The 17,367-nt window shown below is 35.1% G+C and overlaps 2 protein-coding genes across 3 annotated transcripts in view; both read right to left on the minus strand.

Moving 5' to 3' along the window:
• LOC136040746 (chromodomain-helicase-DNA-binding protein 1-like) overlaps nt 1-3,437 on the minus strand; it is a 66,402-nt gene extending 62,965 nt beyond the window's left edge. For both annotated transcript variants that reach the window (XM_065725055.1, XM_065725054.1), the window contains exon 1: nt 3,254-3,437. In XM_065725055.1, the coding sequence (XP_065581127.1) occupies nt 3,254-3,262 (9 nt within the window). In that variant the 5' untranslated portion in view covers nt 3,263-3,437. The remainder of the gene's footprint in view (nt 1-3,253) is intronic.
• A 393-nt stretch (nt 3,438-3,830) lies between these two features.
• Nucleotides 3,831-17,367, minus strand: part of LOC136040591 (small ribosomal subunit protein uS11m-like) — a 51,010-nt gene continuing 37,473 nt past the window's right edge. The window contains exons 4-5 of the mRNA XM_065724848.1: nt 17,164-17,229; nt 3,831-4,004 (exon numbers count right to left, since the gene is read on the minus strand). Of these exons, the coding sequence (XP_065580920.1) occupies nt 3,894-4,004; nt 17,164-17,229 (177 nt within the window). The 3' untranslated portion in view covers nt 3,831-3,893. The remainder of the gene's footprint in view (nt 4,005-17,163; nt 17,230-17,367) is intronic.

Raw genomic sequence — 17,367 nt, forward strand, 5'->3', positions numbered from 1 at the left:
TTTTTTCCTGTAACTCTATCACGGTTTAGCACACACTCAAAATGTTCTATCTCTCTTTAGCTCTTTCCTTAGAACTAATTGTGGTCCTGGTTCTATCCTTAACTGGAAAAATCCAGTTTGGCTAATCCCTCTCAATTTATTAACATTTTATTTTACAATTATGCCGTCTGGCTGCATCTTCCATATCTCTGGCAATTTTCTCTATGACCTTTATGGGTTTCTTCTCTAATAAATGTAAAGCATTTTCACTACTATTCTTAGCTGCATTTCTAACATACTTCCCTAAGACATCATCATCAACTTCCAAAACTATTTTCCAAATTTTTATTGCTAATCTTGCTTTTTATTGCTAACGCTTTTTATTGCTAATCTTGCTTTTTTTGGCAGCTAACCTCAAATGTCTATTGGTGATTGGTTCTGTTAATATTGTTATTTAATTTTCTTTGAATTTTAGACATATTTGTCTCAATCCTTATAGCTGACAATCTAGCTGAAAATATAGCCAATAAATGTTCAATAATCTTTGGATGGGGACTCTTCAAAACCTTCTTAGGGCAAAATTTAGGATTTGATCCCTTTTTAATAGCATTATTCACACAGCTCAATTACTTTTCAATATAACAAAAAGCCTACTATCTCAAATGTTAAGCAACAAATAAAATAAATGTTATGCCATAAATGATAAAATTGTTTGTCAAAACAATTCTCTACCACTTTATCAAACATTCAATTTTGTTTTTATTAATTTCAGTCAATTTTGCTGATGTTAACTTATGTTGTAAGATAAAAAAAGAAACAAACCATTCAAAAATCTTTCCAAATATAAAAGCCACTACTGTCGATTTGCATCACAGCCCCCCCCCCCCTCCCCTGACAGGCCAGATATGGTCCTAGGCAACATATGGAAGTTTGCAGATTTTAAGGAATTACATGTATTTCTCATCAATAGTTGATTAACAATGTCAATGTGATGGGGAGACTTCAGTATATAACCTAAGGCTATATAGCAGGGGAGGGTATGCAACATCTACAGGTTCTTCAACCTTAGTCACTAGAAGATGCTATTTAAGGTAAAAAGTAAAACTTTTAGACTTAAAATAGAATTTGCAATGGTAGTGATTAACATGTTTGGAGCAAGCATGGAGTAGCATGTTTCTCATTTAGCTAGAAAATTAATATACATTACCATCAATTTACCATTAAAAAGGGAGATTTCATTTGTATAAGACCAAATACTATAAAAAAAAATAGTAACATCAGTTGATTTCCCGCTTGATATTCTATCCAAATATTATATTTTCTACCCTGACAATTTACCCCCTGCTTTGGTCCTAGATATAACCCTAAGCTGTTTACAAAACTCAAATAAAATACTACTGATAAAATTCTTTATTAATAATGTGCAGCATATTTCTATTATGACTAATCAGAATTTAATGTTTCTTTCCATTTTTATTCACATTTTTAAGAATATATTTATTTAAATGACTTTGAATGAGATCATGTTGTTGGAAGGTTGAGCAAACTAATACCAATATTTGTGTCTTATAACCACCACACTCAAGTTATGTTGAGAGGTAAAGTTTGGTGAATGCTAATGAAATAAAACAAAATATGATGAGAATATAATATTTTATCAACAAAATTATGAAAACTACAACAAAGAATTATGGAAGGGGGCCTGCCACTACAACAAAGAATTATGGAATGGGCTCTGCCCAGACTGCATTACATTAAATACATAACCTAAGCTAACCTAACCAAAATACCAACTAAATATTTATTTAAGATATAGCTTAGCTACAATGTAGTTTCCAACTGAACTAAAGCTAATATTGTCTGGTGTAAAGACCATGAAAACCAGTTATTGTCTCATTTTTGCAACACAAGATCTTGAGTGTGGTGGCTATAAGACAAAAGTACCCTAATACCTGCTCACAAAAACAATGAAACATACTGACCTATTGTGCCAAATATAGCCCAAATTATGAAATTAATTCAGTTATATTTTGCATATAGCCCACATTTTTAAAATTACTTATATATAATAATTTTAATAAATTTATTTTTTAAAATATTAAGAATTAAACCCATGTGTTTCTCTGTTTCCCAATTTCATCACATTTGATTCAATCACTCCTTTTGATTGCATGAAATGGCAAAATGCATAGGGAACATAATAGGGCTATATATATTTAAACATTAGAGGTAAAGGCAAAGAATAGTGGGGCTACTACTAAAATGTGTTAAATGAAATTTGGCCTATTCAGAATATTATGAATTAACAATTGTTTTCTAAGCATGTTTCCTTCTCAATAGCCCCTATTCTAGGCTCATATCAAATGAGACATCAAGCAATGAAAAACTATATCATTTAGGGCTAGCCTATGTCTGGCACTATTGGGGAGGAGTATTGTCAAGAGCTGAAAATACTATGATTAGTAAGTGTCAATTGGGAAATTAAATGGTATACTACTACCCTTTTAATTAGAATTTCTTTTAGAAGAGCTGCACTCCCAGACAGGTGTCAGACTGTCAATTGGTGAATGAAATGGTACTAGGCTTTTTTTTATGGTGTACTTCAGACAAGTTATTGCTCTCTAATGTAACCAAAAGATACTAGTCTTGGCCTTAAATAAACATAGAGCTTTTATAGTGATTAACTAAGTACAATTTGCTGTCACTAATAGGTGCTTGGAAAGTGAAATGAAAATAATGCATTAATCAGATAGCAGAGCTTGGTTAAAAGCATGTATTTCTCAATTAAATTTCATAAAAACTTTACTACTGATAGAATGACCTGAGTAAATTACCCTGGAATTGTTCAAAATGCAGAGAACTGAAAGAAAACAAGTCACTAAATTAACAGAAGAACCAGCTGAATTTCTTATAGAAATTTTAGGCTAACTTTTTGAAAATGGGTTGCACTTAAAAGTGGGGTTTTGAGGGTTGTAATGAAAGAGCACAGTCTTAAAAATGCATTAATGAAAGAAAATGCGTGGCACAAGCAAGCATTTGCTAGAAAATGCGATATTTAATGATTGTAGACACATGTTCCCTTTCTTGGAACATTAAAATGAGTAAAAACAGAGTCACAATTCTTCTTGACCAGGAAAGAAATACTATGATTTAAGCCGTAATTAAAGGTTAAATGTATTAAAAAGCTTAAAATCTATGCCTGGACAAACATTTGGCTAGTCAACAAACACAAACTAACATCAAAGTCCTATAAAAGAACTTAGAAATTTCTTACCTTCTCCATGGCTCTTACAGGAATCAATACCAGTCAAATTCTGCTTATATACTTAATTTAGATTATAATAAACTTATTTTCACACTTTTCAATCACTTTAAACTACTATTGCATCACAAGAATACTTTTATTGTCACTTTTCAGTTGATCTCAAAATTTCCAATATGGCGTCGTTTTCACAATTGCCATGTCTCAGCATGGAGAATTTCGGCTGCCTTGTCGTACAAAAATAAGCGATATTTTTAGCATCCTATGTAAAATGAAAATTACATATATGCTAAAATATAATAAAAACAATCTTGTTCACTAAATTAATCTCATTATTAAAAAAAAAATATTAGCAAGAAAAACTGGGCTATTTGTTGCTTTTAATTGAAGAGACTTTTATTTTCAAGATGGCCGCTCTAATATTAGATATTTCCTTAAATTTGAAAGGTTCTCTGATTAGGAGTAACAGGATATGCAAAAAAAATAGAGAAACACGGAGGTTTTGAGCAATTTTAAAAATAAAATATATATAGCGTTTCTTCTTGTTTTTTGTCTATTGAGCTGGAGAAAAACTATTCTTAAATAGAAATTAGAGCTTAAAATTATATATTTGGACATAGAATATGTAACAAAAGTTTAAAATGAACTTCTATTAAAGTCTTCGCCTTTTCTTCGGCCTTGGGTTATTAGTCCAGTTTATCCAAGTGTCATCTGTAACTGATACGATATTTAGGCCACCCATGGTAAGGCCTTTAACAGAAGACTGAAAAGGAAAGTAAAACACATGAAGTAAACTCATATCAAGAAGTATAAACCATGTTTACCAGTCTGACACACCAAACTAGAAAAAAATCAACTTGAAAAAAAAATGCTTTGCTGCAGCAAAAAGAAAAGGAAAATTTAAGTATTAATGCTTAAAAAAGACATACGATACAACTATCAACCGCCACTATATTGACGGTTTGATATTAGCTTGATCTTAGCTTTTTTTTAAGTTAGGAAAACGGCTGTAAGCTAAGATATATTTCTGGGCCAGTGTCACAGAATATCTGCGAGACCAGTTCCGATTTTGGTATTGCAACTTCCTTGAGATTAAGACTTGCCCTAGGTTCATAATAAAGCTGATCTTTTTTAATGTACTAATTTATTGACATAGCAACTAAAATTACCAAAATCGAAAACTACGATATCCAAATTCGGCGAATATATTACCGAGACTAGAAAATATTGATCATGAGTGAATATCTGCATAAATCTTGAGTCAAATAGTGACATTCACTTTTGAATTTTTTTAGAGAAATCAACTCATATATTTTTTTTTCTACGTAAGCAATAGCGTATTTTCGGACTTAATTCAGGACTTTTAACATTTTCCACTATGATGAGGGGGAGAGGAGGCATAGAATTTCTGAAACTGAGTTTTAACAGTTTATCAATAGTTATATAAGTTGATCCTCTCTATACCCCCTGTTCACCCCCTCTAAGGACACCCTTTAGTCCCTCCTCTCATTGAAAAGAAAAGAAAAATTATCAAGATAGGCTTAAGGTGTGTAGAATACACAACACTGCACCTACAACAGCATAAGTACAACTCAACCGACCGTTTACATAGTGAAGGCGCGATCGGTTTAAAACCTCGGTCAAAAAAAAAAAAAATATATATTTCCTTAAACAAAAGACAAATGGCAATTAAAAAGATCAATCAATACAAAAAAAATTTCGATTTCTATTCCAACAGTCTAAGGTCAGAAGCTTATAAATACTTTTACCACAAATTGGAGATACAATTAATTACTTCAGTAAGATAACCCAAGAATCTAGAACCAGGAACATCATTAGAAGAGGAGCTAGGGATTCCCCTAGCTTATATCAAATAGTTCAAAGAGCGTTACTGACGGAACAACGTAGAATTAGGAACACCGTGAGAAGGGGAGCTACAGCGTTCCCCTTCCTTTACCAATAAAAAAGTAGAAACCCGTCGGAAAGGGGTGAAAAAACAACAACAAAAACAAGTTTTCTGGCCAGAGCCAAGCTCCTCACCTAATCTGACGTTTTTGCTGAATTGCACTCATTCTCTAAAAGTCAAGTATTACATTTGGCTGACAGAGCTCGAAATGCTCGATTCGGGACGATACTTGCAAAAAAGGAAAATACAAACCCCTCGAAACAGACGCCAAAAAAATTTACAGGGAGAATTTGAAGAAAATCACACCGAATTCAGACATTTGAGCCTAATAAGAATGTTTTGAAGCGTCAGATACCCTTCTCTCCAAAAATCACCTAGTCATCCCCCATAGGATTCTAAAATGGTGCTCGCGCACGAACTAGAAAGAATTATTCAGTATTCTCAAGGATAGAGATCGAAAGGTTGTATCAATGTTTTGCTGCGACGCAAATATGCAAAACATATCAGGTAACAATTGTTCACCTTTGATGTGACGTTCCGTTCTTACCAAGGACCAGATTTGTCCTTTAGGAGTTTCATAGCAAACGAAAAATACACTAAGTGGAAAATTCATCTTTTGATGGGCTATCGAGGGCTTACTGACTTCCAAACCATGTGAAAAGTTCTATTAGGGTGCGTGACACATGACTGGCGTCAGCGAAAGATGATGTTAGGAAGGCCCGATTCAGGTATAGATGATTTAACCTTTCGGTTTTTTCTTTAAGAATGTTCGAACATAGCAGCTAGGAAAACGTTAAGAATCAGCTTGATGAAAATATCATTTGAGCAATTCAACGGCTTTGTAAGTCCTTGTGGTGCTTCCCGTTTTGATTGAAACCTTGCCCATATAGGGACGTATAATTTATGCTGTAAGCAGGGTTGGAAATCCAGTATTTTTACTGAAGGGGAAGGAGACAAGAGGGGTCCCTCTCGTTATTTTTTCGAACTGTTGACACATTCAAGGTTTTTATCAATTTTTACTCAAATCTTAAGACAACATCATTTGAGTAATTGGCACCTTTGGAAGTTCCCCATGGTGCTGAAAAAAAAATTGCTAATGGGCATTTTGTTTTTATACGGTCAGCCAACACTGAGGCCAGCTGGCCTTATGGGAAACACAAGAGATAAATGTGATACTTGACCAGAAATAAAGTGCTTTTTTTTATTATTCTTTTTCTCCAACTTAAATCACTATTAAAAATGAGCTGGGTTTTAGGTGGTTTCAGAAACTTCACCATTCCTGCACTATTTAACATCGCATTAATTTTTAATTTAAAGCTTGCTTTTTGGAAACATTTCGAAATTCATCGAGATAAGTCATATTTTTCTCCTATTGGTGGACAGAGTAATAAAAAACACGTCGGTACTTTCGTATTATATGGTACACACTCGAGAAGTGAAGTTTGTTGAATGCTAAAGAAATAAAACAAAATATGATGAAAATACAATACTTTAGTAACACAATGATGAAAACTACAACAAAGAATTATGGTAGGGGCCCGCACAGAACGCATTATATTAAATACCTAATCTAACGAAATTACCAACTAAATATTTAATTAAAATATAGCTTCAATGTAGTTTTATATCGAGCCAAAGCTAATTGTCTGGTATAAAGACCGTGAAAATGCCCAAACGTCTTTCGGAACTGTTTGATTACAAAGTTGGACTTCTTTATTTATTTTTTTACTGAAATACCTGAGAACGAATCAACCTGAGGACGAATTGCTTATGTGAAAACAAAAACAAGAAGGCATTTTCATGAGAGAAGTACACCAATGGTATTTAATCACTGAAAAACCCGCCTAATATTTCAAAGCAAGAAATTCTGCATCCGACACAAAAACTTAAGCTGGATGGACAGATGAGCCACATTACAAATCGTACTAATGCGACGAAATCGACCTAAAACTTAAAAGAAAGAAGGCGACATCCTAATATGAACACTGCGGGATAGCAAAATTTACAAGGAAGAATTTGAAGACTTTCGAAAATGCTATTGACGATCTTTAAAATCTATAATTTGGCTCGTTATGACGCATGAAGTGAAAACAGGTTTTCGCGTAAGTTACATCTTTGCGTGAGCTGAAGGTAAAAGCATGAACTTCCTAGCAAAATTAAATGAAAAAAAAACAATTTTTTTTAACAAAGTAAGGGGCGACATTAAAACTTAAAAGGAACATAAATTATTCCGTAAATGAAAGGGGCTGTCCCCTCCTCAATGCCTCACTCTTTACGCCTAAGTTTTTTTTTTGTTTTAAAAACTAGAGTTCTGGGAAAATCATACTTTAGATTAAAGAGCGGGGCGTTGAGGAGGGGACAGTCCCTTCCATATACGGAATAATTTCTGCTCATTTTAAGTTTTAATGTCGCACCTTACTTTCAGTTAAAGAAAAACTTTTTATTTAATTTCCGAACATTTTTGAATTAATGCAGGTTTTGATTTTGGCTCACCGTACATGAATGCTTAAAACGAATTTTGCATATTAATTTTACTTTTGTTAGCTAAATGGGGGCCTAGTTGCCCTCCAATTTTTTAGTTGCTTAAAAAGGCCACTAGAACTTTTAATTTTATTTAGGAGTGTTTTTATAAGTAAATAAATACAAAAAAACAAGTTTTTTCAACTGAAAGTAAGGAGTGACATCAAAACTTAAAACGCACAGAAATTACTTCGTATATGAAAGAGGCTGCTTCCTCATCAACGCCCCGCTCTTTACGCTAAAGTTTTTTACTGTTTTAGAAAGAAGAATTGAGAGAAAGAGTCAAACTTTAGCGTAAAGAGCGGGGCGTTGATGAGGAAGCAGCCTCTTTCATATACGAAGTAATTTCTGTGCGTTTTAAGTTTTGATGTCACTCCTTACTTTCAGTTGAAAAAACTTGTTTTTTTTTGTATTTAATTTCTGAACGTTTTTGAATCAATGCATGTTTTGATTTTGGCTCTCCGCAGAGGAATAATCAAAACGAAATTTGAATATTTTTTTTGGGGGGGGGGGGGGCTAAATGGCTTTCTCATAATTTTGATCGAATGATTTTGAGAAAAAAAGAGCGGGGACGAAGCCTAGTTGCCCTCCGATTTTTTGGTTAATTAAAAAGGCAACTAGAACTTTTAATTTTTTACGAATCTTTTTATTGGTAAAAGATTTACGTAGCTTATAAATTAGCTTACGTAAAGAACTTTTGTATTCTCATGTTTTTATTACATATATGAGGGGATTCGCCCCATCGTCAGTACCTCGCTCTTTACACTAAAGCTTAAATTTTATCCCAATTCATTAAGAATGACCCCTGAATCACAAAAGCCGTAGAATAAATAGTTGAAATTACTAAAAATACTTTAGCGTAAAGAGCTAGGTATCATAAGGAGGTGAGCCCCTTATATGGGTAATAATTTCTGTTTGTTTTAAGTTTTATTGCTGTTCCTTACTTCCAGCTGAAAAAGCTTTTTCACATTTATTTATTTTTTTTTTTTTTAAATAATGCTAGTAAATCCTGCTCTCCCTTCATGGAAGTTTTCTTTTCCCATGACAAATTCTCGATGGAAAGTTCCCCCAGCATATCCCCCTCTTCTCAACCCCTCCCCCCAACCAAAAAAATCCTCCTGAAAACGCCTGTATACTTCCCAATAACCATTACTATATGTAAGCACAGGTCAAAGTTTGTAACTTGTTGCCCCTCCCACGGGGACTGTGGGGGAGTAAGTCGTCCCCAAAGACATAGTTATAAGGTTTTTCGACTACGCTGAATAAAATGGCTATCTCAGAATTTTGATCCGTTGACTTTGGGAAAATAATTAGCGTGGGAGGGGGCCTAGGTGCCCTCCAATTTTTTTGGTCACTTAAAAAGGGCACTAGAACTTTTCATTTCCGTTAAAATGAGCCCTCTTGCAACATTCTAGGACAACTGGGTCGATACGATCACCCCTGGAAAAAAAAAAAAAAAAAAAAAAACAAACAAACAAATAAACACGCATCCGTGATCTGCCTTCTGGCAAAAAATGCAAAATTCCACATTTTTGTAGATAGGAGCTTGAAACTTCTACAATAGGGTTCTCTGATACGCTGAATCTGATGGTGTGATTTTCGTTAAGATTCTATGACTTTTAGGGGGTATTTCCCCCTATTTTCTAAAATAACGCAAATTTTCTCAGGCTCGTAACTTTTGATGGGTAAGACTAAACTTGATGAAACTTATATATTTAAAACCAGCATTAAAATGCGATTCTTTTGATATAGCTATTGGTATCAAAGTTCCATTTTTTAGAGTTTTGGTTACTATTGAGCCGGGTCGCTCCTTACTACAGTTCGTTACCACGAACTGTTTGAAAATATACATAACTTACGAATTAATTTACGTAACGAACTTCCATATTAGTATATTTTTATAACGAATATGAGAGAGTTTTCCCCCTCGTCAATACCTCGCTCTTTACGCTGAAGTTAGCATTTTGTTCCAATTCTTTATGAACGACCCCTGAATAAAAAAAGGCCATTTAATTAGAACAAATAGCTCTTTTGAAATTACTAAAAATACTTTAGTGTAAAGAGCGAGGTATCGACGAACCCTCTCATATACGAAATGATTTCTCTTCATTTTAGGTTTTAATGTTGCTCCTTACTTTCAGCTGAATTTTTTTTTTTTTATTTCCCATTGTTTTTATTTTAATGCTGGAAAATCCAGCGCCCCCTTCATGGAAATTCTCTTCCCCCATGAAAAATTCTTCCAAGGAAAAACCCTCTCATGTGAAACTAAGAAGTACGAGTAATTACTTCCCGTGAACTCGGTTTGGTACTGACATCTATAGTACATGATACCAGTTCACCCATTGCGATACTGAAACGCGTCCACTAGGCGTACATCAGATGGTTTTTCCGCCTGAATTGCCTTAAAAGGGCGTTTTCCCTTCTTTTTTTTTAATTTCAATAACAGAGTAAAAACTCCGAGACACAACTAAGAAAATTTAAGACAGAAATACTCTTCATTTCAAATAAGCGCGCCAAATATTTTCTTTAACTTTTATCTTTGTCTGCTATTATTACTCAGCCCCCAGTCCATAAACACCCTATAAAAGATGAATTCAAAAGAATTAAAAATGTAAAAATAAATCTTATACGGTATTCTAAACAGTCTGCCTGTATTTTGTAAAATCGGTAGAATATCCCAGAATATCTTCTTTTCTTCATTATTTTTGTGTTACTTTCCCTTTGGATGCTCAATTTTACATTTGGAGAGAAGTTTTTTGGGGGATAATTGTCTGAAGAGAGAATTGCCCGTGGAGAGGGGTGGGGTGCGTGGAGAATTTTGAGGAGAACTAGCCAGACACCCAACGTGAAAAAGATATGCAAAACATTGCAGCTCGAAATTTTTAATTCTCTGTTTTTGCTTGCTTTTTTTCAAAGAAAATGAAAACTAAAATCTGAAGAAGCATCACAGGGCACATTCGCTGGGGATCTAGCTTTCTAGTCTCTGCCTAAATGTCAAGGTTTTATGATTATTTCCATAGTTATTTCTTCTTTTTTTTCTTATAAAATATACCATTCCCTGGTTGCTGTTTGTGAACTGGTGCCCTCCCCTAAGTAAATTTATGTGCAAGTGCCTAAGGATTACAAGCAAATATATAAAACCTATGAAGGCTTTTATTTAGTTTTCATGATTCATTAATTATAACTTCCATTATAGGGAATGGCTTTGTAGCAAAAATACTGATTTTGAAGGGCCAGACATTAACTATCTTTCTCGGGATGGCCTGAAACATTTGATTAACAGGAACGGAGAGCCTTCCTCCTCGAAGGGCCCGAGAAGGCTACACAAAAGCACTAGCAGGCCACAGTAAACTCTAGTGAGCTATATCCCATCAAAGAGGTCCTGGTGTCCAGCGTGGACAAACCCTGGTTCAATAACCACTCAAACAAGAGCTAAGAGCTCATTTGGCACTTGTGAGGCCAGAAGATCCGGAGCTCATATGCAGTAAACTCTCAGTACAGTAATATACAGTAAACTCTAGTAAGCTATATCCCATTAAAGTGGTCCTGGTGTCCAGCGTGGACAAACCCTGGTTCAAAAACCACTCAAACAAGAGCTAAGAGCTCATATGGCACTTGTGAGGCCAGAAGAGCCAAGAGCTCATATGCCATGAGCTCTAGCAAAATTTAAGAATCAATAGATTGATTTAAAAAGAAAATCAGAGGCTTAATGCCGGTCTGAATTTAAAATAAGAGCTCTGAGTCACGAGGTCCTTCTAAATATTAAAATTCATTAAGATCCCCTAACCCACTCGCAAGTTAAACATACCTCAATTTTTCTAATTTTTCCTCTCGCCTTAGCCCCCCAGATGATCGAATCGGGAAAAGAGACTTCCTCAAGTCAATTTGTGCAGCTCCCTGACACGCCTACCAATTTTCATCGTCCTAGCACGTCCAGAAGCACCAAACTCGCCAAAGCACTGAACCACACCCCCTAACTCCCTCAAAGAGAGCGAAACCAGTCCGGTTACGTTAATCACGTATCAACGACATTTGTTTATTCTATCCACCAAGCTCCATTCCGATTCCTACACTCCAAGTGTTTTTCCAAGACTCCCCCCTCCAACTCCCCCCAATGTCAAACGATCAGGTCGGGATTTGAAATAAGAGCTCTGAGACATGAATTCTTTCTAAAAATCAAAAACTCCTCCCAATGTCAACATATCTGGTCAGGATTTGAAATATGAGGTTTGAGACATGAGTTCCTTCTAAATATCAAATTTCATTAAGATCCGGTCTTAAGATGAAAATACCTCAATTTTTCTATTTTTTTTTTCAAATTAACACCCCCAGCTCCCCCAAAGAGAACGGATCCGTCCCAAATTATGTCAATCAAGTATATATAACTTGAGATTATTCTTTTCATCAAGTTTCATCCCAATCTCTCTTCTAAGCGTTTTCCAAGATTTCCGGTTTCCAAGATTTCCCAGCTCCAACCCCCAATGCCCCCGGATCCCATTCGAATTGAAAATGGAGCATCTGAGACATAAGATCTTCCTATATATCAAGTTTCATTAGAATCCGATCACCCATTCGTAAGATATAAATACTTCAATTTTCAGGTTTTCCAAGATTTCCTGTCCCTTCCCCCAACTCCGCCCAATGTAACCGGATCTGGTCGGGATTTAGAATAAGAGCTCTGAAGCACAAGATCCTTCTAAATATCGATTTTCATTAAGATCCGATCACAGTTCGTAAGTTAAAAATACCTCATTTTTTCTACTTTTTCCGAATTAACCGTCCCCTTTTCCTGCCAGATGGTCGAATCGGGGAAACGACAACTTCCAATTTTATCTGGTCTGGTCTCTGATAACGATTGCCAAATTTGATCGTCCTAGCTTATCTGGAAGTGCCTAAAGTAGCAAAACCGGGACCGACAGGCAGACCGACAGAATTTGCGATCGCTATATGTCACTTGGTAGATACCAAGTGCCATAAACAGGCTATCTGAGTAAAATAAAAGATACAAAAGTGATGGCTATTCTCAAAGATCGTAAAGGACAGATTTGATTTCATAAAAGCAAACACTGACGCATACGCGCGATTCGGCAATCTCAAGTTCAGTAAAGTGAGCAATCGTCTACCAAGTTTCAAAATTCTTCTGCTAAGAGCTGGTGGAGAATTGTCAAAGAAGCTTTCCGGTCGTCAAAGTTAGATTAAATTATTTATCTAAGAATCAAAGGCATGGCAATCATGCAAGATCGGATAAAAGTGGAGAAACCAGTTATTTATTTCAGAGTGCCCAATGTCTTAGAAGAGAAGGGGGGATATTTGGGCAATACCTGAAAGCCAAAAATAGTCAAAAGCAAAATATAGAAAGGTGTTTATAAAAAAAAAGGCCAGATCTTGATTGCGTGTGCCTGATTTAATTTAGCCTAAAGATATCATTTCTGTGAAACAGAAAAAGAACCATAAAAGCTATCAGATTTTTTGGGAAATAGCATTTTAGAAAAAAATTGAAAAAAAATCACCAATTTAACACAATAGCAGTTTTAGAGGGAAAATGTTAGTAATGCTAATAGACGTGGCATTTCGAGACGTGGCAATTTTGTCAATATTTTCAAGGCATAGCTGATACAGAAAAAAAGGGTTCTTCTTCCAACACCAGGAGTCATACAAACCATCCATAAAGATTTGTCCTTACTCAAAGGACTCTGTCCTGAATAAATTAACGTTAGAAATAAAGATCTAATATGGGGTTGAGAAATAAAGATCTAATATGGGGTTGCTATGTGATGCTACTACTACTACCACTAACAACTCACCGCAGCACCAAGCCACTTGAGGCCAACACAGCTACGTACGATCCTCCTCCATCCCAATCCATTCTGAGCATCCCTCTTTACACCCTCCCAAGAAGTTCCAATTTTCTTTAAATCTTTCTTTATGACATCCTCCCACCCCAGACGAGGGCGACCTGCTTTCTGTTTAGCCAAAGACGGCTGGCCGAAAGGGACAATCTGTCATCCTTCATCCGCAGAACGTGCCCTAACCATCTCAACCTTTCTTTCATTATAGCCCTAGAAAGCGGTATTGAACCACACTTCTGGAAAGGATCTTGCGAAGCCGAATATAAACGAACATAAAAAATAATATGATGACCAGTTGTTTACTAGATAAATTGGTTTTAAGCCAATACCAGCTCTTTTGAGAGCAGGATATTAATTAAGGAGTGCGTATTTCCCAAAAATAGGCCAAGACGCCAAAATCAAGGATAAAAGGATTTTAGACATAAAAAAGTCCAATAATCAAGCAAAATTTTTTAGCTCTGCCAATTTCTAAAAACCCTTGGAGAATATACGCTTACATTCAACTAAACACTTATTCAAGTTTATTAAAATGATTTGCAGTATCAAAAAAGGGGTGTGGTTAAGCATTGATTACGACTATATAACCACGAATGTACCGACAGGGATTAAATTGTCCTCTAAGTCAATGGAACAAGAAGCGAAAATTCGACTCAAAAAGATTTTAGGTACACCAAATATATTAATCAGCAGTTTGAATTATCCATGTCTGTTCATTTAAAAGCGGGTCCGTTTAGGAACAAGGAAAGAATCATAAAAAGGAGAGACTATAGCTCTCTAAGTCGATGGGGACAAAGGGCTGACATTCTGGGTAGCTTTATTGAATTGCCAACTGAACTATTGAGCGTTTGATTCAAAATATACATTATTGGAAAATAATGATTTTTCCAGTGTGTGCAATTGAAAAGCAGTGTGTTGTTACAACCAGGTTCGATCTCTGAGTCCCTATAACCAGCGGCAGTTTTGGCTTCTCCAGCGCCCGGGGCAAAATCTTGATTAACAACCCCCCCCCCTGTCTCCCACAAGTTTTCAGGCCAAATTTTCACAAAATGTTCATCTACTAATAAAATTATTTGAATTTCTTAATAAATAAACGATTTGTTTTTCAATTATTTTTAATTTATTATTTAAATTATTATTATTTTCTTAATTCATTCATGATTCATTAATTATTAGATTTATTAACTGCGCCCTTTTGTTAATAAAAATTTCTAAAATTACAAGATAATTAAAACCGTAGGATTATTATTCGAAATTTTCCGCCTCTAAAATTTTAGCGCCCGGGCCAAATGCCCCTTCTATCCCCCACTAAAACGCTCTGCGTATTATCAAGCTAAGGTCGTACCTACTGCGCCACCACAGAATCCAAGCCAAGAGGCTGAAATTCAGCATATATTGGTTTAAACACTCAAAATCCGACTGATTCGGATCCGATAATCCGATTGTTGATAATTGAACTCTATCCGTTACTGAGATAAATTGTTTTTCTCATAACCACTAGCCACAATCGAACTTTTGTGACATAGGTTTGTTCACCTCTACATTTCCTTTCAAATAAACTTTTGCTCGAATTAATAAGTTTAATTAGCAGCAGTAAACAAAAAAAAACACAAACAAACAAACAAAAAACAGTTCACCCAGGATCTAAAAAGGGCCCCAGCTCAGGAAGCGAAGAAGATAAAAATCCGTATATTAAGGTTTGTAGATAATATCAAATCGAACATCCGATTCTATAACTCTTCCCATCTGCGAAATAATTAGTTTTTAACATAATGATGTCCCCGGTTGCTTCCCCCCTCCAAAAAAATCTGACAAAGCTTTGCAGTACTTATGATTTGCTCTTAAATGAGATGTTATGGCAAGTTTTACAATGACCCATTCAATATGATATCCACCAGAGAAAAAAATGAACCAAACACTGTAATTAAAATTTAAACCAATTGTTCAGTACAACAGAGGGGGCGGCAAAAGTCTTTTCGCCATTTCTTCTAGGACGAAAAGGGTAACAGCAATGCCATCTTTATTTTCTTACAATCAGCCCAAAAGGTGTTCTTTTGAGTGTTTGTCTTTGCTGTTGTTAAGTTGTTTTTTTCAATGTGCTTTTTATCAGCTTTGCCTAAGTATATGTTTTGTTTTTTGCATTAAAGTCAGCAGAAGCTTACGAATTACTTCAAAATTTGTTCAAGGAAGGAGGATAATGAGATGGCAAGTTATGACTGTTCTATTACATTTACTTGTAAAAACCAGGATTTACCCATTGAAAGTCAGTTCTTTTCGAAGTCAACTTCAACCAGAGAAACGGAACAAACATAGCAAAAGAAAAAAGGAAAGGCTATTAAAATGAGCAAAAATCGTTTTCGGTTGGTTACATGGTGCAAAAATGCGTTTTAAACTTTTGTATAGCAATAGCTCAAAATACTCGACAAATAGTTGTAGTTTTCAATTAAATAATAATCTTCAATAACTAAATCAAAAAAGGTCTTCAGAAAAAGGACTCAACATAATGATTGCATTCAAATAAAATACATCAATAGGGATAAACACGTTAAATGTTTTTTGACAGTGGTAAATACTTATGTAATTATATTTGAGTGTGTATTTCCATCGCCAAGCCTAAAATTTCTTAAAATTTGACTTCGTATTAAGCCTGGTGCTACAAAATAAAACAGCCCTTCTTAACAAACGAGAAACATGACTTTTTTACAGTACGACAGATTAGCATCAATGAGCCCCCAGATATCAGTGGGTTCTAAGCCAATGGCCTACATAAGTTCATTGAAACTATTGGGAAATTAAATTTTTTTTCTTCAGGTGGGATTCGACATTTTCTGTATGTCCATTTCCCATAAACAAATAAAGTAAATTAATGACTCGGACTCTCCTTCTAATAAAGATTCCAAGGTTTTTCCCAACCAAATGCTTTTTAGGCACTTCAGATAAAGGTCTCAGTTTGGTTTGAATTTTTATTACTCAACTTCTCATTCAATTTCAAATGTTAGGGCTCAATACTCAGGTTAACTTAAAAAAGAAAGAAAAGAAAAAGGGTTAAGGAGACTGGGACTTAGTACTGCACAAACACTTCAAAGCCAGATCTGAGAGGGAGGGGGAGATGCACCCCAGGTATCAAAGAACGGCACTGCAAAGCTCATCAATTTATTTTTTGTTGACTCGCGCTGCAAACACATTCACTTATGGAGTAAGACAGAAACAAACGAACAAGAAAAAATTTTGTAGGTGAAGAAAGGCTATGAATAAAGATTGGTATGTCCATAAAGCAGCCCAAGAAGCTTCCAACTTTCTTTGTATGACCTAAGTAATAGGCCAATTTATGGGGGGAGAGGGGAACGTTCTACTTTGCCCCTCACTCCCTAGAAAAAGATATTATAATCCCAGCCCTGCCACATTACTAAAGAAAAACAGTAGCAAAACCAAAGGGGATGTGAAGGAAAACCGATTAAAAATGATGGGATGGTAAACCGAATGGATCAAGTGAGAAAATTTCTTGCAGCAGGGAACAACAATATAAGAACAGCTTAGGATCAATTAAGAACATGAAGCTTTCTAATCATCCCAAATGAAAAAGAGCTGCACTTAAGATCCCAATTGAAGAGTGAAGTAGTATATGAAACAAATACAAATCATAAACTTACCATTCTACCAGGTCCCAATCCAGAAATCTTGACGCGTACTTGTTTTACACCAATTTCAATGGCTTTCTATAAAGAAGAACAAAGAGAATAGAAAACAGAGCATGAACAGTTTAAAATATTAAATTAATTTACCAACAAGAGTATTGAATTATTACTCCCACCAACAGTTTGAATTGACAATTAGTGTTACATAAGAACAATCCA

Source organism: Artemia franciscana, chromosome 21 (genome assembly GCF_032884065.1).
Source record: "Artemia franciscana chromosome 21, ASM3288406v1, whole genome shotgun sequence".
NCBI classification, from domain to species: Eukaryota; Metazoa; Arthropoda; class Branchiopoda; order Anostraca; family Artemiidae; genus Artemia; species Artemia franciscana.